Source organism: Scylla paramamosain, chromosome 2 (genome assembly GCF_035594125.1).
Source record: "Scylla paramamosain isolate STU-SP2022 chromosome 2, ASM3559412v1, whole genome shotgun sequence".
NCBI classification, from domain to species: Eukaryota; Metazoa; Arthropoda; class Malacostraca; order Decapoda; family Portunidae; genus Scylla; species Scylla paramamosain.
This window is the reverse complement of record NC_087152.1, coordinates 25,281,340-25,306,873: the sequence shown is the minus strand read 5'-3', so window position 1 is coordinate 25,306,873 and position 25,534 is coordinate 25,281,340. Positions and strand designations below refer to the sequence as shown.

The 25,534-nt window shown below is 41.3% G+C and overlaps 1 protein-coding gene across 2 annotated transcripts; it reads left to right on the top strand.

Annotated features, from left to right (window-relative positions):
• Positions 1-25,498, top strand: LOC135112140 (fibrocystin-L-like). Of its 2 annotated transcripts, XM_064026180.1 has the most exons (10): positions 1-237; positions 1,997-2,160; positions 2,654-2,871; positions 12,427-12,524; positions 12,678-12,774; positions 13,666-13,845; positions 18,427-18,644; positions 19,181-19,332; positions 20,088-20,176; positions 23,082-23,203. In XM_064026180.1, the coding sequence occupies exons 3-9, from the start codon at positions 2,766-2,768 to the stop codon at positions 20,113-20,115; spliced, it is 879 nt and encodes a 292-aa protein (XP_063882250.1). In that variant the 5' UTR covers positions 1-237; positions 1,997-2,160; positions 2,654-2,765; the 3' UTR covers positions 20,116-20,176; positions 23,082-23,203. The 2 variants fall into 2 exon arrangements, with proteins under 2 accessions (XP_063882250.1, XP_063882261.1); XM_064026191.1 differs by lacking the exons at positions 18,427-18,644; positions 19,181-19,332; positions 20,088-20,176 and adding exons at positions 14,396-14,496; positions 25,365-25,498 and having other exon boundaries at positions 2-237.
• Positions 25,499-25,534: the final 36 nt, after the last annotated feature.

Here is a 25,534-nt window from a genome sequence, read left to right as displayed (position 1 = left end):
TACCACCACCACCACTATCACCACTAAATCAGTATTTATTATTTTTCTTCTTGTCTACCAGCACCACCACCACCACCACTAAGGCACAATCTCCCCTGCAGGCTTCAGTGAGGTCCAGTTCAACTACTTCAATCCCTCAAAAGGCAATTAGGTGTTCTTGGTGAATGAGGAGGAGGAGATTGAATGCAGAGTGATTACCTACCTGACCACCAAAGATAGGATTGCCTGTGCCAGTGGGTGAGTTGCTGGCTGGCGGGTCATAACAATTTGTGGGTGAGTGCCAAAAGATTATTATGCCAACATGGTGAATAATGTAGGAAGTGTATGTACTTTTAAAGCACAATTTCCTATGTTTTGTTCTTATTCTTTATCACCACCACCACCACCACCACCACCACCACCACCAATAATAAAACAGTACCTCTTCCTTCTGTTCTTGTCTTTTTGTGTCCCTAGTAATTGTAATCTTGGCACCTACTCTCATGTTTACATTCTTTTCATTTATTTCTTCTACTGGAGAGTCTTGGAAGGCAGTGGGGAGTTTGGGGAGGGTGTGGGGAGTTTGGGAAGGCAATGGGAAGTTTGGCAAGCCTGTGGAGAGTTTGGGAAGGCAGTGGGAAATTTGGGGAGGCAGTGGGAAGTTTGGGAAGGCACTTGGAGTTGACTGGAGTTTTTAAGGACAGACAGAGAGAGAGAGAGAGAGAGAGATTATAAATAAAGACACGCACAGAAGCTGATAAACAGGGGCAACAATGCATAAGGAGACTCCGCAACAACATATCAAGTATTATATCCATGAACAGCACCCACCTACATTCACTCACTAACCAGGCTGATCTGTACTGTACTTCTGTGTATGGCAATGAACTGCAGTAAATATGAACCAGTATTTTTTCTGTCATTCTTGTTCTCTCTCACCTCAGGCAGTGCAGTGCAGACTCCAAGGCTCCCCGAGTGTACAGCATTGTTGTGTGTGTGGATGGGGTGTGTGTGCCAGACCCCTCACACTCTGTACTGGTAGCTTGGGAGAGAGAGAGAGAGAGAGAGAGAGAGAGAGAGAGAGAGAGAGAGAGAGAGAGAGAGAATCATTATCTGTACATTTGTGTCACGTGTATATTTTAGCTATATAAAGTGATGAGGTCTGTGTGTGTGTGTGTGTGTGTGTGTGTGTGTGTGTGTGTGTGTGTGTGTGTGTGTGTGTGTGTGTGTGTGTGTGTGTGAACCATTTACTCACTTGACACAATCCCCTCCAGAGACATTTTTCCTTCATTCAAATAAGCCGTAGTAATTTCATTTCACTAAGCTAAAATAAAAATAGTAAAACATGAACTAATCTCCAGCATCCATCCCTTCTTTGAACTATAAGTGGTATGTGTCCTTTGAAAATACCATTAACTTGTATCTTTTTATTCAGCTTGGGCAGCTACAACAGCCAGATTTGTACACCAACTCTCTCCTTCTCTCATCTCTTTCTCTCTCAGCATTCGTCTCCCCACTTACCTCTTCTCTTCCTCCTCTCATCCTTCTCTCTCTCATCATTCTGACCTTCATTTATTTTTGTCTATGCATGTTTTCTCATTTTTGCATGCACTAACTCATTCTCTCATCTCTTTCACTATTCTTCTCCATTTATTTCTGTTCTTGCATGCTCTCATTCTCTCTCTCTCTCTCTCTCTCTCTCTCTCTCTCTCTCTCTCTCTCTCTCTCTCTCTCTCTCTCTCTCTCTCTCTCTCTCTCTCTCTCTCTCTCTCTCTCTCTCTCTCTCTCTCTCTCTCTCTCTCTCTCTCTCTCTCTCTCTCTCTCTCTCTCTCTCTCTCTCTCTCTCTCTCTAGCACTCTATTCCCTTCTCCCATTCATTAGAGGTCATCCCCTTACACCCACAGCATGTATTGCACTCATGCACATCTCCTCCTCCCTTTCTCTCCCAGTTCTACATGTTTCTCTCATGCCTCATCTCATCTCATCTCCTCATCCTCCTGTGTCACTCTCTCCTTAGTATCGCTGGGCAAGGTCACCTACTATTGAGACAGTAGCTCTGCGTTGGTCATTGCCAGGCTCTCTTTTGGATCTTCATGGCAGTTTCCACAACAGCAAACACTGCAAGCTTGACCACACTGATCTTGTCTCCAGTGAAGCTAAGAGTGGGAATGTTTTTACCAAGTATGTGTTGTGTTGTGGAGTTTTTAGTTTAGTTTTAGTCACTGTCCTTCCTTAATCTGTTACTGGAATCATGAAAACACCCTTGCAAACCATAACAACATCTGCTAAAACCTGTTAAAGTATCATTAACCCTTTTAAACCATTACTTGAATCACAGAAACATCCTTGCAAACCCTGACAGCATCCACTAAAACCTGTTAAGCTGTCACTAGCCTTATCAAACCATTACTTGATCATGAAAACACCCTTGAAAAACCTGGTAACATCCATTAAAGTCTGTTGAACTATTACTGACCTTATTAAACCATTACTTGAATCATGAAAATGCCCTTGAAAACCCTGATAACATCCACTAAAGCCTTTTAAACTATCATTTCAATCAGGGGAGCTCCAAACACCGTTAGAGCCAGTTAATAAAGAAAAGGCACTGAGATATTAGGGATTGCACATTTCAAGCTGTAGCCTTACCTCACATCCTTAACTCCCATAACAGGGCCTTTGTTGGAGGCATCCCCTGTGATATAGTGGACGAGAACCTGGAGCTCTATGACACACTGACAAGGGAGAAGGTTACTTTTCGCTCCAAGGCTAAGCTGGTTGGCCCCATGAACGCCACTGTCTACGTTACTGGAAGAGGGGCATCTGAAGTGACCAAGACAGGAATGTATGTGGACTCCCAGGACAGATTGTACCAGTTCCATACATATGCTGGTGTGTACATATAGTGTGCCTGCATATGTATGCATGTGGATTTAGTCTTACCTTGTGTGATCAGTGACTTTATCCTGACTATTGGAAATAACTGTATAGGAATTAAGCTTATAATGCCCTGTGTTTTAGTAGTAGATTGTTGTGTTTTTCTTAGTTTTTACATGGTGTCCTCCAAGTTTAGGTACACACTTTGGGATTTGATAGTTCAAGTAATTCTAAACTGAAAATACTCTATACACATATGCTGTGTTTTGCTTTATTTTGTGAGAAATTAATGTGTAGCTAAGTTGTGAATTGCGGGAGCTGCTTGCCTGGGTGTGCCTCCGTCTCTTTCCTCCCTCCTTGGCTCATTACGTGGCTCATTACGTACTCACATGGTGCTGCACAGCATTAAGTGATAATTTTTTGTGTTCAACGTATGCAGTCAAATCCTTACAGGAAATAGCAAATGACAGATTAAATTTTTGTATGTGTCTGAAGAAAATGTGCAGGTAACACAGCAATACAGTGGTTATTCAGTGCTGCTTTTTAAAACATACATGGCAATTCACTGCAAATGTCATCCCCTTTGACAGTCATCATCTTGACATTTAAATGGTAAGCCTTGTCAATCAAGTGACTGCCTAAGTGCATCATTTCACTCCTGTCATTCCTTATATGCTCTGCTGCTTCCTCAGTGGGGTGAATCAGCTCCTCTCTGTAACATGATTTGTTCTTGTACACCAAGGATTTCATGAGTCCCCAAAGGAAAGAAATCCGTTGGTGTTAGGTGAGGGGATCTTGCTGGCCATTCCTGTGGGCCTCCATGACCTATCCATCATCAGGAAACTGATCCCAGGCAAGCAGCTCCCACAACACACAACTTACATGTTAATTTTTCACAAAATAAAGCAAACAGCGTGTGTGTGTATAGAGTATTTTTGACCCAGGATTACTTGAACTATCATATCCCAAGGTATGTACCTTAATTTATGGGACACCTTGTATTGTTAGTACACACACACACACACACACACACACACACACACACACACACACACACACACACACACACACACACACACACACACACACACACACTGTGCCCCCCAGCTAATTGGACACATCCACAGCAGCTCCAAGGAGTTACCTAGGTTTTGGTTGTACAGGGGAGCTGAGCTTGAGTCCTGTCTCTATAATAGGGAATTGTGTGATGTGTGAGTGCAGAGGAAGTGAAGTGTAAATTGGGAAGTGGCCAAAAAGGTGATTGGGAGAGTAGTGTACAGGTAAACATTGTCTTACCAGGGAATATCAAGAAGGAAGATGTCAGTGGACATGGCAAATATTTTTGAGGGTTTCAAGGAAGAAGACCTCAGTGTAGCTCATACAAATAAACGAATGTGGAAAATTGAAGAAAATGTCAAAATACAAAAAGAAATACATAACTTAGCAGTGATAATAAAGACATGAAAGGAAGAGAGAGGGAGGTGGGTGGTGACAATGTAAAAAAGATATCCAGTGATATAATAGAGATGAAGAAGAAGATGGAAAAAGAAAGGAAAACAAAGAACTTAGAGAAGAGGTGACAAAAATAGTGACTTAAACAAGAAGAAAGAAATAAAGAAATCAAGAAACTCAAGGAAGAGAACAAGGTGTTAAAGAAAGCTTTACAAAAGAGAGAGAGAGAGAGAGAGAGAGAGAGAGAGAGAGAGAGAGAGAGAGAGAGAGAGAGAGAGAGAGAGAGAGAGAGATTAAGGATGGGAAAGTGAAAGGGTAGTGACAGCAGAAGTCAAAAGTTGAAAAGAAGAGAGAGAACAACAACAAAAGGCAGATATGGAGGAGATAATAAGGCAACAGCAACAGGAACACAATAAGGACATGGAAAAGCAAGTGATTAAGATAATAAAGGAAAAAAAGTAATCTTGTGAGAGACATGGTACAGAGAAAGATGAATGTGATGGTATTTGAGGCCAAGGAGAACCTACTCATGAAAATAGCTACAGAGAAAAAAAAAAGGCAAAAAGGGTTAAGGAGATTATAGCAGAAGTGGCAGAGGAAGGAGAGGAGATAGTTGAACAAATTGAAGAGGTTTACAGGATTGAAAAAGTACAACAAAAATGGAACAAGACCAATGAAAATAAGATTCATGTCACAAACAGCAGCAAAACATGTCTTGCAAAGAACAGGAAAATTGGTAAAAGTAGAAGAAATGAAGGAAATGTGGATAAAAACGAGACATGAACAAAGGAGAGAGAAGTAAACTGAAAGAGTTGAGAGTAGAGGCCCAGTCAAAAAACAAGGAGAGAACACAAGAACAAGCGAGGAGATTCATTTTGAAAGTTCTGGACATGAAAGTGAGGAAAAGGTGCCACAAAGATGCCACACAAGATCACCAGGCAGAAGTTTAAAGATTATGTATACTAATATAGATGGTTTGTTGTTGAGCCTATTGGAACTTAAAGACTACCTGAAGAACAATAAATCAGATGTGGTATGTTTAATGGAAAACAAACTAAAAGAGGAAATAGAGTTGGGATTTGCAAAGGAAGGTTATAGTGCATGGAGGAGAGATAGAAAAGGAAAGGGAGGAGCAGGAGCAATGATATTGGTAAAAGAGGATATTGTTGTTGATGAAGTTGAATATGGTGATGAAATGGCAGAAACTTTGAGTGTTGTGATTAGGATCAAATGAAGTGAAAAAAAGGAAAGTTACTGTGATGTACATACCACCGAAAACTAATGCATGGGAGACCAATAGATATATAAAACTATTAAACTAGAAACAAGAAATAGCACAGAGGAAATGATAAGAAAAAGTAACAAAGTGCTCTTAGTAGGCAGCTTCAACACTAAAGGAATTAAACTGGAGGAGATGGAAGTGAAAGAAAATGTCAGGTCATGGAGTGAAGAACTTATTTTTTTTATATATTTACTTATTTATTTATTTTTTTTATGTAGGAGGGACACCAGCCAAGGGCAACAAAAATCCAGTAAAAGAAAAGCCCACTGAGATGCCAGTCCCCAAATATGGTCAGAAGTGGTAGTCAAGAATTGAAGGATAGGTGTCTTGAAACCTTCCTCTTGAAGGAGTTCAAGTCATAGGAAGGTGGAAATACAGAAGTAGGCAGGGAGTTCCAGAGTTTATCAGAGAAAGGGATGAATGACTGACTGAGAATACTGGTTAACTCTTGCAGTAGAGAGGTGGACAAAGTAGGGGTGAGAGAAAGAAGAGAGTCTTGTGCAGCGAGGCCATGGTAGGAGGGAGACATGCAGTTAGCAAGATCAGAAGAGCAGTTAGCATGAAAATAGTGATAGAAGATAACAAGAGATGCAACATTACAGCAATGAGAAAGAGAATGAAAACAGTTAGTTACAGGAGAGTTGATGAGATGAAGAGTTTTTGATTCTACCCTGTCTAGAAGAGTGGTATGAGTGGAACCCTCCCAGATATGTGAAATATACTCCATACACAGACAGATAAGGCCCTTCCACAGAGTTAGCAGCTGGGGCGGGTGAGAAAAACTGGCGGAGATGTCTCAGAACACTTAACTTCATAAAAGATGATTTAGCTAGAGATGATATGTGAAGTTTCCAGTTTAGATTATAAGTAAAGGACAGACCGAGGATGTTCAGTGTAGAAGAGGGGAACAGTTGAGTGTCAATGAAGAAGAGGGGATAGTTGTCTGGAATGTTGTGTTGAGTTGATAGATGGAGGAATTGAGTTTTTGAGGTATTGAACAATACCAAGTTTGCTCTGCTCCAATCAAAAATTCTAGAGACATCAGAAGTCAGGTGTTCTGTGGCATCCCTGTGTGAACTGTTTACTTTCTGAAGGGTTGGATGTCTACAAAAAGACGTAGAAAAGTGCAGGGTGGTATCATCAACATACCATGCATACCATGATGGTCAATACAATCAGACAGTGGGTGAATGAACCTACAAGATACCATCACAGTTGGACTTAGTGTCTACAAAAATCCCAGAAAGTAGACCAAGTATTCATTGAGTCCACTGGAAAGAAATGATCATGTGACAATAGAAATAGTACCATAGTAGGAAAAAGTGCTGCACAGGAATGAACAATTTAGAAATGGGAGACAGAACTATGCTAAGGCAAACTTTGCAGAACCTAATAAAATTTATGGAAAAAAAAACTGGAAAGAGCTATTTAAAGGTAAAGTAGTGCAAGAAAAATATGAGATACATTTGAGCAAGTATAGAGACAGGGTGCAACAGTTTGTGCAAAGTTATAAAGTGAAAATTTGGAAGCATGAATGGTATAATGGCAGGTGAGTAGAAGCAAAAAAGAAAAAGGACAGGGCATGGAGGAAAATTATGAGAAAACTTAACACAAATACTAGGGGAGAATACAGAAAGGCAAGGAATGAATATTGTATAATAAGAAGAAAAGAAGAAAGAAATTTTGAAAGTGAGATAATAAGAAAATGCAAGGAAGAGCCCAAACTCTTTTACAGCTACATAAATGGGAAAATGAAACAGGGATGACATAAAAAAATTAAGAAGAGAAGGAAGAATTTATGAAACTACTGAGATGAGTGACCTAATGAATGAGAGTTTTCAGTCTGCATTTACAAAGGAAACTGATTTTATGATATTGAAAATAGTATCACAGAATGAGGGAATACAGGAGATACAAGTAAATAGTCAAGAAATCAAGAAACTGCTGGAAGAGCTGGATTTTAGAAGAGCTATGTGACCAGATCAAGTAACAATCAAGTAACAATCAAGTAACAATCAAGTAATGATAATTACTCCCAGTGAGGTCTAAAGCACTGTTCAGGGGGTGCTGTGAACTTATCATTAAACCCAGCTGTGACCTCACTGAACATTTCCCTTTGTGTCTCACAACACAAGGGGGCAGTCACAGCCTGCCCTCTAAAGACAACTCTCTTCCTCCACACAAAACTACAAGCACCTAATAACACACACATCCTTCCCTCAAAAATTTCAAAATCATCATGGCGACTCCTACACCACCCTCAGAGTCCCCATCTGGGGAGGGGACCATAAATGTCCTCAGGTCGGACTGCCTTTCTGTCAACGACCCCAAGTGTCTTGACATCCCCCTCCTCAACTTTTTCTTCATTAACTTCTGCAACATTCGCGGTCTAAGATCTAATTTTCAATCTGTAGAACACCACCTCTCCTCTTCTAAACCTTATCTTCTTTTCCTCACTGAAACTCAGGTGTCTGAGGCAACAGACAGTAGCCCCTTTTCTGTTCCCTCCTACTTTCTCTATCCTCATTTTCGATCCAAAGCTGGATGTTGCGTTTATGTGCGCAATGACTTAACCTGCTCTCGTGCCCACACTCTTGAATCTTCCGAGTTTTCCACCATCTGGCTACGACTACAGAGTCACTCTCAAACTAAATTTGTCTGTGCTGTATACCTTTCACCAAACTACTCTATAAGAAATTGACTACTTAACTTCCAAAGTGGAGCACATTCTGACCCTCTTCCCTTTTGCAGAGATCTCCATTCTTGGAGACTTCAGTGTTCACCACCAGCTTTGGCTTTCCTCTCCCTTCACTGACCATCCTGGTGAACTAGCCTACGGTTTGGTATCCTCCACGACCTAGAGCAATTGGTGCAGTACCCTACTCGTACTCCTGACCGTCTTGGAGATACGCCCAACATTCTTGACCTTTTCCTGACCTCTAATCCTTCTGCTTATACTGTCACCCTTTCTTCTCCGTTGGGCTCCTCCGATCACAATCTCATATCTGTATCTTGTCCTATTGCTCCAATCCCTCCTCAGGATCCCCCTAAGCGAAGGTGCCTCTGGCGTTTTGCCTCTGCTAGTTGGGGGGACCTGAGGAGGTATTTTGCTGATTTTCCTTGGAATGACTACTGCTTCCGTATCAGAGACCTATCTTTGTGTGCTGAGCGCATAACGGAGGTGATAGTGTCTGGCATGGAGGCGTACATTCCTCACTCTTTTTCTCGACCTAAACCTTCCAAACCTTGGTTTAACACAGCTTGTTCTCGTGTTATACATGATAGAGAGGTGGCCCACAAAAGGTACTTAAGCCTTCCATCACCAGAATCTCATGCACTTTATATTTCTGCCTGGAACCATGCCAAGTCTGTTCTCCAACTAGCCAAAAATTCCTTCATTAACAGAAAGTGTCAAAACCTTTCAAGATCTAACTCCCCTCATGACTTCTGGCATCTAGCCAAAAATATCTCCAATAACTTTGCTTCTTCTTCCTTCCCTCCTTTATTTCAACCAGATGGCACCACTGCTATCACATCTGTTTCTAAAGCTGAACTCTTCGCTCAGACCTTTGCTAAAAACTCTACTTTGGACGATTCAGGACTTGTTCCTTCCTCTCTTCCACCCTCTGATTTCTTCATGCTACCTATTAAAATTCTTCGCAATGACGTTTTCCATGCCCTTGCTGGCCTAAACCCTCGGAAGGCTTATGGACCTGATGGGATCCCTCCTATTGTTCTCCGAAACTGTGCCTCCGTGCTTGCACCTTGCCTAGTCAAACTCTTTCAGCTCTCTCTGTCAACATCTACCTTTCCTTCTTGCTGGAAATTTGCCTACATTCAGCTTGTTCCTAAAAAGGGTGACCGTTCCAATCCCTCAAACTACCATCCTATTGATTTAATTTCCTGCCTATCTAAAGTTTTTGAATCTATCCTCAACAGGAAGATTCTTAAACATCTCTCACTTCACAACCTTCCAAACTACCCTCCTACGGCTTCTCTCCTTCTCTCTGTAACTTCATCTCAAGTTTCCTTTCTGACTGTTCTATTGCTGCTGTGGTAGACGGTCACTGTTCTTCTCCTAAATCTATTAAAAGTGCTGTTCCTCAGAGTTCTGTCCTGTCACCCACTCTCTTATTATTCATTAATGATCTTCTAAACCAAACTTCTTGTCCTATCCACTCCTATGCTGATGATACCACCCTGCACTTTTCCACGTCTTTTCATAGACATCCAGCCCTACAGGAGGTAAACATTTTACGCAGGGGAGCCACAGAATGCTTGTCTTCTGATCTTTCTAAAATTTCTGATTGGGGCAGAGCAAACTTGGTATTGTTCAATGCCTCAAGAACTCAATTCCTCCATTTATCAACTCGACACAACCTTCCAGACAACTATCCCCTCTTCTTCAATGCCACTCAACTGTCCCCCTCTTCTACACTGAACATCCTCGGTCTGTCCTTTACTTATAATCTGAACTGGAAACTTGACATCAAATCTCTAGCTAAAACAGCTTCTATGAAGTTAGGCATTCTGACACGTCTCCGCCAGTTTTTCTCACCCCCCAAGCTGGTAACTCTGTACAAGGGCCTTATCCGTCCATGTATGGAGTATGCTTCACATGTCTGGGGGAGTTCCACTCATACTGCTCTTCTAGACAGGGTGGAATCAAAAGCTTTTTTGTCTCATCAACTCCTGTCCTCTAATTGACTGTCTTCAGCTTCTCACCACTGCAATGTTGCATCTCTTGTTATTTTCTATCGCTATTTTCATGCTAACTGCTCTTCTGATCTTGCTAACTGCATGCCTCCCCTCCTCCTGCAGCCTCGCTGCACAAGACTTTCTTCTTTCTCTCACCCCTATTCTGTCCACCTCTCTAACACAAGAGTTAACCAGTATTCTCAATCATTCATCCCTTTCTCTGGTAAACTCTGGAACTTCCTGCCTGCTTCTGTATTTCCACCTTCCTATAACTTGAATTCCTTCAAGAGGGAGGTTTCAAGACACTTATCCATCATTTTTTTACTACTGCTTTGACCCTTTTATGGGACTGGCATTTCAGTGTTTTTTTTTTTTTTATTGGATTTTTGTTGCCCTTGGCCAGTGCCCCTCCTACATAAAAAAAAAAAAAAAAGGATGGATATTAAAAGAATGCAGAGAACAAATGGAAGACCCCATATGGGATATAATTAACAGTTTGTTGAGAGAAGGAAATGTACCAAGGGAATGGAAAAGAGCTAACATAGTGCCAGTATACAAAGGGGGAAATAAAATGGAACCATTAAAATACAAACCAGTGTCTTTAACAAGTATTGTAAGCAAGCTTTGTGAAATAGTAATTAAAGACAGATGGGTGCAGTATTTAGAAGATGAAAAGATAATTACAGAAAAGCAATTTGGATTCAGAAAAGGAAGATCCTGTGTCACAAATCTACTGAGCTTCTATACAAGAGTAATAGATGGAGTGCAAGAGAGGGACTGATGGGTTTGTACGGTACACCTGGATCTCTAAAAAGCATTTGATAAAGTTCCCCATAAAAGTCTTATGTGGAAATCAGAGAATGGAGGATGGCTAAAAGGGAGCAACATTAAGATGGATGAAGGATTATTTACAAGGGAAGGAAGTGACAACAGTGATCAAAGACAATAATTCAAGTTGGCGCAAAGTGACAAGTGGGGTACCGCAAGGATCTGTGTTGGCACCTATTATGTTTCAAATATATGTAAATGATATGACAGAGGATCTAAATAATTATATAAACCTTTTGTTGATGATGGAAAAATAATGAAAATAATAAAGGATGAAAATGACTGCAAGGAGTTACAAAAGGATATTGACAAGATACATGCATGAAGCCAAAGATGGAAACTAGAATTTAATGTTTTCTAGTATTAAATTCTAAATTCCATGTGTTGGAAATAAGAAAAAGTAAAAAGAGACCTTCATGGAATTACAAAATGGGAGGAGAAATAATAAAAAGTAATGAAGAAAAGATTTGGAAGTAATGATTCAGGACACACTATCACCTGAAAGCCACATAAACAGAATATTTGGCTCTATATACAGCTTGTTAAGACATTAGGGTGGTGTTTAACTATTTAGATAAAGAAATTATGAAGAAAATTATAACAAGCATGATACAACCTAAATTAGAACATACAGCAGTAGTTTAGGCCGTGCATAGAAAAAAAAAAGATATACAGAAACTGGAAAGAACACAGAGGATAGCGACAAATTTAGTACCATAATTGAAAGACTTAAGCTATGAAGAAAGACTTGAAGAGATGGGATTACCAACACTACAAGAGAGAAGAGAAAGAGGAGACCTGATTACAATGTACAAATTAGTAATAGTAAACAATATAGAAAGAATAGACAGAAATGACTTGGTACCACAGATGGAGGAAGGAGAGAGACAGATGAGGCAGCATGGGAAGAAAATAAAGAAGAGTGAATCTTAAGCAACATCAAAGAATACAGCTTCTCATATTGAACTATTGAAATCTGGAATGATTTGAAGGAAGAGGTGGTTGTGGTAAACAATGTACACATGTTTAAAGAGAAACTGGAAAAATATGGTTATTGAGACAAGGCAAAATGAGCTTTCGTTCGTGCCCTGGACAATACAACTAGGTAGACACGCATACACACACACACACACACACACACACGATCAGCATGAGTGTTTATGTAGATGCAAGGGACAAAAAAAAACAACAACTGAAGGAGACTTGTCCATGACACCAACCCCTCATTCTAGGCAAACAGCAAAAGAAGTGTGTATGTAGTAGTGCAGTGTGGAGTGGCTAGCGGAGTGACGTGGTGTGTCTCCATGCAGGTATGCGCAATGTGAGTCCTCTCAGGGGGTCCTCTCAGGGCGGCACGCTGTTCACTATTGATGGTGCTGGCTTTGACCCATACAAGGAGCAGACCAAGGTACAGCAACAGTGGTGCTGGCTACTCCTTCACTACCCTGTGTTTTTGTATTGCAATGCCCCTGTGGGAGTGCCATGAGTGATGAGGTGTGATGTTCTTGGCTTTCACTCATACAAGGAGAGAGTGCTGTGAGTAATGAGGTTTATGCTGCAGGTGTTGGTGGGGGGTGCTCAGTGTGCCATCCAGGACATCACTGATGAGCAAATCCGGTGGCTCACTCCAACCCAAGGGAAGACCTTGGCCGGCTCAGGTCAGTTCACTGTCTTGCTGGTCATCACTGTACAGGGAGTCCTCAGTTTACAGTGATCTCAGTTTCTACCGTTTTGGGGGTGCGATGCAGGCAGTTCTTCCCCCCCTTTTTTTTTTTTTTACTGATTTATTTCATTATTTTTATATATTGTATGTCCTTCATGTGTTTTCTTTACAGGTACAGTAGTTATGTTTAAAAAGTCTTGATTAAGTTATTTAGGTTTTTTCAAAGGGGAACAGTGGTAGTTTGAAAGGTTCTAGTGTTAGTTATTTAGGTTCTTCAAGAGGGCACAGTGGTAGTTTGAAAGGCTCTAGTGTAAGTTATTTAGGTTTTTCACGGGGGCGGACTGCTAGTGTAAAAGGCTCTAGTGTAAGTTTTTTTTTTTTTTCAAGTATTTTATAATTCTGATGGTAGATTAAGAAGGGCAGTAGTAATTTAACAGACTCTATTGGAAGTTGTTGCAGTTTTCGAGGGTGTTCTGTCATGACTTACTGTAGGTACTTACTACTTAGGCTGGTTCAGACCTACACTCAAAACTAGTTTATGACATGGCATAGGAACTGAACTCCATCTTAACTCAAGGACCTCCTGTATTTTGAAATGCTGTCCATTCATTAGGGTTGTTTTTACAGGCCATAGAGAGGATTGATCAAGTTCTCATTTTTTTTTTTTTTACCAAATGATGCAGAATCTGTTGAAGTATTACTAGAATTATGAAAACACACATGGAAACCCTTATAACTTGTGCTGGAATCTGTTAAATTATCACTAGCCTTGTTTAACTATCAAGAAAATCACAAGTAGTCTTGAAAACCACACTGGAGCCTGCTAAACTATCACTACAATCACACACGCACACACACACACACACTTCATCCTTTCCATGTACAGGTGAGCACAGGTTACTTGTTGAGCTGTACCAAGGGGAATACTTTGAGTCCAACTTCCTGGAGGAGACAAGCTGGGCAGCCCTGTCTCCCTCCCATGCTGGCTACAAGGCTTTTGTCCCTCAAGATGCTGAGCTCAAGTTTCCCATTGAGGTGACCCGGGATACTGTGGGCACTCTGAAAGGTGGGACTCCTGCTTATGTGTGTTATAGTGATAGAGGAAGTGTGTGTCTGTGTTCCCTTATGACTCAATGCAAGATAAGTGATGTATTAGTTCTTCCTGATGGTATTGTGTGCATTTGAGTTAGTGTGTGTCCCCTGCATTCTCTCAGAACTCAGTGCAAGTCTTGTTCTGCCTGTAAGAAAGATAATATATTTAATCTTCATGATGATGAAGAAGAAATATAAAAGTGACACACACACACACATAGACACACACACATACAGACATTCAACCATAATATTTTCAGTTCTTTTTAATGCTGAAGAATGGATACAAAGGTAATACACAGACATACAAGCATAATATTTTCAGTTCTTTTTAATGGTGAAGAAGGAATGCAGAGGTGACACAGATATGCAACCATAATATTTTCAGTTCTTTTTAATGGTAAAGAAAGAATACAAAGGTGACGCACCGACATACAAGCATAATATTTTTAGTTCTTTCTAATGCTTAAAAAGGAATACAAAGGTGACACTCAAACATACAACCCCATGATCTTCCTGCACAGGGTACCTACATCCACCACATGATGGGACCTACTCTCTATCAGTTCAGGTTGGTGAGCGGATGCTTGTGATGCTGGCAGCCAATGGAGATTCAGACAGCGAAGTAAGACAGACAGAAACACTACTTATTCCATGTCTTGATGAGTCTTTTCACATTGCTTGTCTTTATTTTGAGAAGTTTTAAGAAGAAAAAATAAAAATGTAATTTTTTTTTTCTTTGTATAAGTGATTGACATGATTTATTTTGTTGCTCATTTGCATTTTGAGAAGCTGGGAAGCTTCTGAGAAAAGTAGAAATATAAGCTTTATTATTATTATTTTTTTTTTGTGTATGTAAATGATACACATGATTTATTTGATTTAATATATACATGGCCTCCCTATCTGTATGTATGTGTGTGTGTGTGTGTGTCTAGTGTTTTACTTCCACAGTTTAAAGTTATGTAGTGGCAAGAATTTGAACTTAAGAAGGGAACACCTGCTTATTTAGAGATACGGTTCCAGACTAGAGGTTGTTATTGTTACTATTATTATCATTACTATTATTATTATTATTATTATTATTATTGTTGTTGTTGTTGTTGTTGTTGTTGTTGTTCACATTCTGTGCATCTTTTTTTCAGCTATACCAGAATTTTTTTTTTTTCTTATGTAGGAAGGACACTGGCCAAGGGCAACAAAAATCCAATAAAAAAATATGCCCACTGAAGTGGGCATATTTTCCCATAAAAGGGTCAAAGCAATGGGCAAAAACTGATGAATAAGTGTCTTGAAACCTCCATCTTGAAGGAATTCAAGTCATAGGAAGGTGGAAATACAGAAGCAGGCAGGGAGTTCCAGAGTTTATCAGAGAAAGGGATGAATGATTGAAAATACTGGTTAACTCTTGCATTAGAGAGGTGGACAGAATAGGGGTGAGAGAAAGAAGAAAGTCTTGTGCAGTGAGACTGCGGGAGGAGGGGAGGCATGCAGTTAGCAAGTTCAGAAGAGCAGTTAGCACGAAAATAGCAGTAGAAGACAGTTAGATATGCAACATTGCGGCGGTGAGACAAAGGCTGAAGACCGTCAGTTAGAGGAGAGGAGTTGATGAGACAAAAAGCTTTTGATTCCACCCTGTCTAGAAGAGCAGTATGAGTGGAACCCACAACGACATGTGAAGCATACTCCATACATGGACGGATAAGGCCCTTGTACAGAGTTACCAGCTTGGGGGGTGAGAAAAACTGGTGGAGATGTCTCAGAACGCCTAACTTCATAGAACCTGTTTTAGCTAGAGATGAGATGTGAAGTTTCCAGTTCAGATTATAAGTAAAGGACAGACCGAGGATGTTCACTGTAGAAGAGGGGGACAGTTGAGTGTCATTGAAGAAGAGGGAATAGTTGTCTGGAAGGTTGTGTCGAGTTGATAGATGGAGGAATTGAGTTTATGAGGCATTGAACAATACCAAGTTTGCTCTGCCCCAATCAGAAATTTTAGAAAGATCAGAAGTCAAGCGTTCTGTGGCTTCCCTGCGTGAAACGTTTACCTCCTGAAGGGTTAGACGTCTATGAAAAGATGTGGAAAAGTGCAGGGTGGTATCATCAGCGTAGGAGTGGATAGGACAAGAAGTTTGGATTATATCATTAATGAATAATAAGAAGAGAGTGGGTGACAGGACAGAACCCTGAGGAACACCACTGTTAATAGATTTAGAAGAAGGACAGTGACCGTCTACCACAGCAGCAATAGAACGATCAGAAAGGAAACTTGAGATGAAGTTACAGAGAGAAAAATAGAAACCGTAGGAGGGTAGTTGGGAAATCAAAGCTTTGTGCCAGACTCTATCAAAAGCTTTTGATATGCCCAAGGCAACAGCAAAAGATTCACCAAAATCTCTAAAAGAGGATGACCATGACTCAGTAAGGAAAGCCAGAAGTTCACCAGTAGAGTGGCCTTGACGGAACCCATATTGGCGATCAGATAAAAGGTTGTGAAGTGATAGATGTTTAAGAATCTTCCTGTTGAGGATAAATTCAAAAACTTTAGATAGGCAGGAAAGTAAAGCAATAGGACGGTAGTTTGAGGGATTAGAACGGTCACCCTTTTTAGGAACAGGTTGAATGTAGGCAAACTTCCAGCAAGAAGGAAAGGTAGATGTTGACAGACAGAGCTGAAAGAGTTTGACTAGGCAAGGTGCAAGCACGGAGGCACAGTTTCAGAGAACAATAGGAGGGAGACCATCAGCTCCATAAACATCATTGCAAAGAATTTTAATAGGTGGCATGAAGTAGTCAGAGGGTGGAGGAGAGGGAGGAACAAGCCCAGAATCATCCAAGGTAGAGTTTCTAGCAAAGGTTTGAGTGAAGAGTTCAGCTTTAGAAATAGATGTGATAGCAGTGGTGCCCTCTGGTTGAAATAGAGGAGGGAAAGAAGAAGAAGCAAAGTTATTGGAGATATTTTTGGCTAGATGCCAGAAGTCACGAGGGGAGTTAGATCTTGAAAGGTTTTGACATTTTCTGTTAATGAAGGAGTTTTTGACTAGTTGGAGAACAGACTTGGCATGGTTCCAGGCAGAAATATAAAGTGCATGAGATTCTGGTGATGGCTTAAGTACCTTTGTGGGCCACCTCTCTATCATGTATAGCACAAGAACAAGCTGTCTTAAACCAAGGTTTAGAAGGTTTAGGATGAGAAAAAGAGTGAGGAATGTACGCCTCCATGCCAGACACTATCACCTCTGTTATGTGCTCGTCACACAAAGACGGGTCTCTGACATGGAAGCAGTAGTCATTCCAAGGAAAATCAGCAAAATACCTCCTCAGGTCCCCCCAACTAGCAGAGGCAAAATGCCAGAGGCACCTTCGCTTAGGGGGATCCTGAGGAGAGATTGGAATGATAGGACAAGACAAAGATATGAGATTGTGATCGGAGGAGCCCAACGGAGAAGAAAGGGTGACACCATAAGCATTAGGATTTGAGGTCAGGAAAAGGTCAAGAATGTTGGGCGTATCTCTAAGACGGTCAGGAATACCAGTAGGGTGTTGCACCAATTGCTCTAGATCATGGAGGATAGCAAAGTTGTAGGCTAGTTCACCAGGATGGTCAGTGAAGGGAGAGGAAAGCCAAAGCTGGTGGTGAACATTGAAGTCTCCAAGAATGGAGATCTCTGCAAAAGGGAAGAGGGTCAGAATGTGCTCCACTTTGGAAGTTAAGTAGTCAAAGAATTTGTTTTAGTCAGAGGAGTTAGGTGAGAGGTATACAGCACAGATAAATTTAGTTTGAGAGTGACTCTGTAGTCGTAGCCAGATGGTGGAAAACTCGGAAGATTCAAGAGCGTGGGCACGAGAGCAGGTTAAGTCATTGCGCACATAAACGCAGCATCCAGCTTTGGATCGAAAATGAGGATAGAGAAAGTAGGAGGGAACAGAAAAGGGGCTACTGTCAGTTGCCTCAGACACCTGAGTTTCAGTGAGGAAAAGAAGATGAAGTTTAGAAGAGGAGAGGTGGTGTTCTACAGATTGAAAATTAGATCTTAGACCGCGAATGTTGTAGAAGTTAATGAAGAAAAAGTTGAGGGGGATGTCAAGACACTTAAGGTCGTCGACAGAAAGGCAGTCCGACCTGGGGACATTTATGGTCCCCTCCCCAGATGGGGACTCCGAGGCTGGTGTAGGAGTCGCCATGATGATTTTAAAATTTTTGAGTGAAGGGTGTGTGTGTTATTAGGTGCTTGTAGTTTTGTGTGGAGGAAGAGAGTTGTCTTTAGAGGACAGGCTGTGACTGCCCCCTTGTGTTGTGAGACACAAAGGGAAACGTTCAGTGAGGTCACAGCTTGGTTTAATGATAAGTTCACAGCACCCCCTGAACAGTGCTTTAGACCTCACTGGGAGTAATTATTGTTTTGGCAGGTGTCTTTCTTACATCTTTCTTACAGCTAGGAAAAAGAAATAGCCTTACAAAGTCAACTTCTTTCTCATTGCTACAAAAGAATTTATCCATACAAAGAGAAGCATTATTCCTTACATTTCAAGCCAACACATCTCTCTCTTACAGCTACAACAGACTTTACTCTTGCTATGAAGGACTTCCACACAAAGTTCACCAGGAGAAGCACCCCTCAGGCCGTTAACGAGAGGCAGCGAGTGACCCTGGACATCATACAGAGGTGGGAGGTGCAGCACATTGAAATACGAGGCACGTCTCCTGTCACTGGTGTGCTCTACCTGGACGGGATGACGTCGCCTGTCATTGATATTGCTGACCCTGCACAGGTGAGAGAGAGAGAGAGGCCACACAATTCAAACTGCATTTTCTCTGGTTAATTTTCTTATGGTGTACAGAATTAGATGGTGAAAGAGATGAAGAGTTGGGTGTTATATCATTAACTACTACTACTTCTACTACTACTACTATTACTACTACTACTACTTCTACTACTACTACTACTACTACTACTACTACTACTACTACTACTTCTACTACCACCACCACCACTACCATCATTACCATTACCACTACCACTACTATAACTACTTAATGATAGGTATATGAGTGTGTGGTGCTTTGTCTGGACGACCTCATGTGGGATTGGCAACCAGTTATATAGATGGACAGACTATTAATCCAGCACTACTCCTACCGTCAACAACTGCTATTACCAAAAGTCTTAGGATATCAGACACCTAAGTAAATCTAACCTTCAGCTTCATTCCCTTTCACTCACAACACTGCAAAGAAAACTTCCCTTGGAAACACCAGCTTCACGTCCATCACAGGAAAAAGTACAACACCACCTCTTTGTACACAGGTTCGAGAGCAGCTGCTGGACATGACAGAGCAGAAATGCCACGTGTACCTCAATGGGATCCAGACCATGCACTACAGAACATTTGAAGACAAGATAGGACTTCCAGGAATGCTTGGCACTGTAGTAGGGGATGTGGAACCCTTCTGTGGGAGGTAGGAGGGATGTGTGATAGTGTTTGGGAGGGAGGGGGGATGTGTGATAGTGTTTGGGAGGCAGGAGGGATGTGTGACAGTGTTTGGGAGGCAGGAGGGATGTGTGACTGTTTGGAATGTGCAGGCTGGGTGTTGAAAGCTATGGGTTTGAGAGTTTGACCTCCATTGAAGTGTGAGGGTGTTGGAAGTTGTTAGGGAAAGGATGAGAAGAGAATAAGAGCAAGCAAGAATGGAGTGATGGAGTATGTGAGGGAAGGGATAAGGGGTTAATGAGAGAATTTGAACATGTAAGGATGGAAACAAATGAAAGATGGAGCATTGGAGTGTGTGAGAGAGAGGATAGGAAGGGAATAAGATTTAAACATGCATGGATGGAAATAAATGGAGGATGGAGTAGGTGAGGGAGACAAGAAGAGAGAAAGTAAATTAGAACATTCAAGGATGGAAATAGATAGAGGATGGAGTGATGGAGTGTGTGAGGAAGAGGACAAGAGGAGAATGAGAGGAATGGAGCATGGACGGAGGAAATAAAAGGACAGGAATAAACAGATGGATAAATAAATAGGGAAAGTAAAGGAGGCTTGGAAAATATGAAATTATTGAGGAAATGTAGAAGAGCTTGAAAGTACTTGATAGAAGTTGATAGATTACAAGAAATAATTAGTGACATGACAGATCTGGTAATAAAAAAAAGTTGAAAATGAATGACAATATTGATGATGTGTTGATTGTAATGCAGCACAATCTGCCACCAGGAAAGTCTTCAGGTTGTCAAGAAATTAGCCAAGAATCTTCAGGGAGGCTGCATCAAACAGTATGATCAACACTAACACCTTACTTACAGGTACTTACAGGTACTTAAGCCTTCCATCACCAGAATCTCATGCACTTTATATTTCTGCTCGGAACCTTGCCAAGTCTGTTCTCCAACTAGCCAAAAACTCCTTCATTAACAGAAAATGTCAAAACCTTTCAAGATCTAACTCCCCTCGTGATTTCTGGCATCTAGCCAAAAATATCTCCAATAACTTTGCTTCTTCTTCTTACCCTCCTCTACTTCAACCAGATGGCACCACTGCTATCACATCTATTTCTAAAGCTGAACTCTCTGCTCAAACCTTTGCTAAAAACTCTACCTTGGACGATTCTGGGCTTGTTCCTCCCTCTCCCCCACCCTCTGACTACTTCATGCCACCTATTAAAATTCTTTGCAATGATGTTTTCCATGCCCTCGCTGGCCTAAACCCTCGGAAGGCTTATGGACCTGATGGGGTCCCTCCTATTGTTCTCCGAAACTGTGCCTCCGTGCTTGCACCTTGCCTAGTCAAACTCTTTCAGCTCTGTCTGTCAACATCTACCTTTCCTTCTTGCTGGAAGTTTGCCTACATTCAACCTGTTCCTAAAAAGGGTGACCGCTCTAATCCCTCAAACTACTGTCCTTTTGTTTTAATATCCTGCTTATCTAAAGTTTTTGAATCTATCCTCAACAGGAAAATTCTTAAACATTTATCTCTTCACAACCTTCTATCTGATCGCCAGTATGGGTTCCGTCAAGGCCGCTCTACTGGTGATCTTCTGGCTTTCCTTACTGAGTCTTGGTCATCCTCTTTTAGAGATTTTGGTGAAACTTTTGCTGTTGCCTTGGACATATCAAAAGCCTTTGATAGAGTCTGGCACAAAGCTTTGATTTCCAAACTACCCTCTTACGGTTTCTATCCTTCTCTCTGTAACTTCATCTCAAGTTTTCTTTCTGACCGTTCTATTGCTGCTGTGGTAGACGGTCACTGTTCTTCTCCTAAATCTATTAACAGTGGTGTTCCTCAGGGTTCTGTCCTGTCACCCACTCTCTTCTTATTATTCATTAATGATCTTCTAAACCAAACTTCTTGTCCTATCCACTCCTATGCTGATGATACCACCCTGCACTTTTCCACGTCTTTTCATAGACGTCCAACCCTTCAGGAGGTAAACATATCACGCAGGGAAGCCACAGAACGCCTGACTTCTGATCTTTCTAAAATTTCTGATTGGGGCAGAGCAAACTTGGTATTGTTCAATGCCTCAAAAACTCAATTCCTCCATCTATCAACTCGACACAACCTTCCAGACAACTATTCCCTCTTCTTCAATGACACTCAACTGTCCCCCTCTTCTACACTGAACATCCTCGGTCTGTCCTTTACTTATAATCTGAACGGGAAATTTCACATCTCATCTCTAGCTAAAACAGCTTCTATGAAGTTAGGTGATCTGAGACGTCTCCGCCAATTTTTCTCACCCCCCCAGCTGCTAACTCTGTACAAGGGCCTTATCCGTCCATGTATGGAGTATGCTTCACATGTCTGGGGGGGTTCCACTCATACTGCTCTTCTAGACAGGGTGGAATCAAAAGCTTTTTGTCTCATCAACTCCTCTCCTCTAACTGACTGTCTTCAGCCTCTCTCTCACCGCCGCAATGTTGCATATCTAACTGTCTTCTACCGCTATTTTCATGCTAACTGCTCTTTTGATCTTGCTAACTGCATGCCTCCCCTCCTTCCGCGGCCTCGCTGCACAAGACTTTCTTCTTTCTCTCACCCCTATTCTGTCCACCTCTCTAACGCAAGAGTTAACCAGTATTCTCAATCATTCATCCCTTTCTCTGGTAAACTCTGGAACTCCCTGCCTGCTTCTGTATTTCCACCTTCCTATGACTTGAATTCCTTCAAGAGGGAGGTTTCAAGACACTTATCCACCAATTTTTGACCACTGCTTTGACCCTTTTATGGGACTGGCATTTCAGTGGGCATTTTTTTTTATTAGATTTTTGTTGCCCTTGGCCAGTATCCTTCCTACATAAAAAAAAAAAAAAAAAACCTATAGATATGTGAGTAGTAGTAGTAGTAGTAGTAGTAGTAGTAGTTGTAGTAGTAGTAGTAGTAGTAGTAGTAGTAGTAGTAGTAGTAGTAGTTGTTGTTGTTGTTGTTGTTGTTGTTGTTGTTGTTGTTGTTGTTGTTGTTGTTGTTGTTGTTGTTGTTGTTGTTGTTGTCATCATCATTGTTGCTTACTGACAAAAACACAAGTAATACAAAAGTTACAATATCATTTTTTTTTGTCCAGCTGAAATAAAAATTAAAATAATCTCTTGTGGATGTGTAATAGCAGAGTCAAACCAGGCATAACACACACACACACACACACATACACACACACACACACACACACACACATGGAGCATTCATGGCTTTAAAGATGAATATGACAAATTAACTTTAAAAGACAGAAAGAACATTGCAAGGTTGACTCAATCATATAAAATTGTAATTAGTTAAGAACAACACACACACACACACACACACACACACACACACACACACACACACACACACACACACACACACACACACACACACACACACACACACACACACACACACACACACACACACACACACACACACTTTTTTGTATATTCTAAGCAAGATATATACATGAGAGACACAGACGGAGAACAAAACTACTAACATTACTTTCTCTTACACACTTTTTATATTCTCAGCAAGGTACAGCAGAGAGAGAGAGAGAGAGAGAGAGAGAGTAACATAACTAAAGCCACATTCTCATACACACTTCTGTGATTTAAGTAAAACATGTGTTTATGAGAGAGAGAGAGAGAGAGAGAGAGAGAGAGAGAGAGAGAGAGAGAGAGAGAGAGAGAGAGAGAGAGAGAGAAAGCCAGAAATATAATCAACACGACACTCTGTCCTCAGGTTTGCTTTGCTGTGAGGGGCAACATGCAGGGCTCCATGTCAGTCCAGTACCTGGTGAGGGACAAGGAGGGCAATGAGGAGGAGGAGACTGTGCTACTGGAGCGTTCTTTTCCGGCCAACCGGTAGGATGTTAGAATGAAAAGTGTTCTGTGTAGCTCTGTCCATGCTGAGTGTTCTGTAGCATGAAGAAAAGGAATACAAGAGTGAGGAGGTAAAGGTATCAATTGATGAAGATATCATATCTGCTTCCTTCTTCTTGTCTTTTTAACCATTAATATATGGTGATTGTCCATGAATGACTGTATCGTGGGACGGTGATCATTCTGGAAATCATGAGAAATCATGATTTTTCATGCCACACGTTTGTATTTTCCTCCTGCTTACTCAAATCGGAAAGCTGTTGTAAGTATCTAGCAACTCTCTTCACTAGCTGAGTTGCTGCTGTGACTATTTCAGTTTGGTCTCACTAAGCTTTTTTTTCCTCCTGGAGATAACATCTGGTAACTCCCATGACATTGAGGGTGGAACACACCCACTGAGTGAAGGGAGCAATGTAGATAGTGACCTAAACATGTCATCTGGGAGTGATGCGGATATTACTGATGAGAGTGAAGACAGTTTATGTTTACAGTAAAATCCCTCTCATCTGGCATTCAAGTATCTGGCAGCTTCAAGTATCCGGCACATTTTTCCCCGAGCCTTAAAATCAATAAAAAATCAATGTGTACTCATAAAATCGATTAAAATTCCCACGCGAGGCATACTTAGTCCCCTTGCCACCAGAGCGCACTGCTTCGCGCCACCCACGGCCCACTGCACTGTGTTTATTCAGTGACTCAGTCCCGCGTGTGCACTGTTTATCACCTGACACCTTCATCATGCCTAAAGTTGTAGAAAAGAGTAAGCGTGTTGTGCTCACACTTAAGCAGCTGATCAGATCAGCTGCTGATTAAGATCAGCTGATCTTTGTTATGGTAAGATGCGTGAGTGTAGGGTGGTGATTGTGGATATAATTTCACTTCTATTCAAGTATCCGGCAATATTCAAGTATTCGGCATGTCGGTGGTCCCGTTGATGCCAGATAAGAGGGATTTTACTGCACTAGCCAAGTAAAAAAAAATTACAAGCTACCTTTGTGTATGAGAGAGAGAGAGAGAGAGAGAGAGAGAGAGAGAGAGAGAGAGAGAGAGAGAGATGGGTTGGAGGAAAAGGGGAGGGCTTATCAAGTGATGTTTGACATGACAAGCCTAGTCTCTGTACACCTTATAGCTGAGAATTCCAATTGCATGTGCGCACACACACGTGTGTGTGTGTGCGTGTGATAAGACCCTCTCGTATCACTCACGCTATTTATTTGAAATTGGAGATGGAGGAAGGGTAAAAAGGCACCACTTCCCTCCTCTGACAGTCACAGTGGACCTCTGTGGCCACCTCTCAAACTTCCATCTCTCTCTCTCTGTCTCTCTCTCTCTCTCTCTCTCTCTCTCTCTCTCTCTCTCTCTCTCTCTCTCTCTCTCTCTCTCTCTCTCTCTCTCTCTCTCTCTCTCTCTCTCTCTCTCTCTCTCATTGGAAGTACAATTTTTCAACCCAAATGAAATGCCCAAAAGGAGAGAGAGAGAGAGAGAGAGAGAGAGAGAGAGAGAGAGAGAGAGAGAGAGAGAGAGAGAGAATTTGCGCAATGTTATCGCACTTCAAGTTATTTCTGCTCGGCGGGTTACACCGCGCGTCAGGGAAGGAACTTTTGATATGCTTTAACTTTACTTTCAAGGGTCATAGTGTGATGGAAAGTACATCATTGTATTCAGAATTACAAAGAGAAATTAATTTTTAAAATAAAATTATCTTCTGGCATTTTCTAAGTTTGCCATATTTACCCAGAGATGAAGATGGAAATTAACTTAAGGGGTTAAAGTTTCTATACAACTTGATTCTATTGAACATGCAATGTGATATTAAAGGAAAGAAAACAGAAGGTAAAACAGGTCAATAAAAGAGATAAAGGATAGGAAAAAAAGTGCCTTATTTTGTTTTTTTGATCTTCAGGTGTTTTTTTCCCACAAATGATGGTTACACCTCTCTTCTACACTGCAGATCAATAGTTACACCTTTCTCTTCTTCTATAGAGCAAATAGTCTTCCAGCATGACCTCACCAACAAGCAGTTTAACCTTTCCCTGCAAAGAATAACACCTGTACACACCTTCCTCCTCCACATTATACAATACCTAGCCAGCTTCTCTCTCAGTCTATCCATCTACCATCCATCCCACATGGGTTGGACCAGATGAAGCTCCACACACTCAACATGCCCTGCCAACCACTGGTGGAAAGAGACAGTCTTGTGGACCACCTTATTACATCCCAGGAGCTTCAGCATAGCACAGCTGGCCATGTACATCCATAGCAAGGCCTGGCAGCATACATTGGATAAGTACTTTAGAATCATGTAATAAT

What these genes read in the sequence shown, in the direction of transcription:
- LOC135112140 (XM_064026180.1), top strand. Translation starts at nt 2,766, where the DNA reads ATGAACGCCACTGTCTACGTTACTGGAAGAGGGGCATCTGAAGTGACC. An exon ending in CCAGTTCCATACATATGCTG is followed by an intron (nt 2,872 to 12,426) that starts GTGTGTACATAT and finishes GTCTCCATGCAG; the next exon opens with GTATGCGCAATGTGAGTCCT. An exon ending in TACTGTGGGCACTCTGAAAG is followed by an intron (nt 13,846 to 18,426) that starts GTGGGACTCCTG and finishes TCTCTCTTACAG; the next exon opens with CTACAACAGACTTTACTCTT.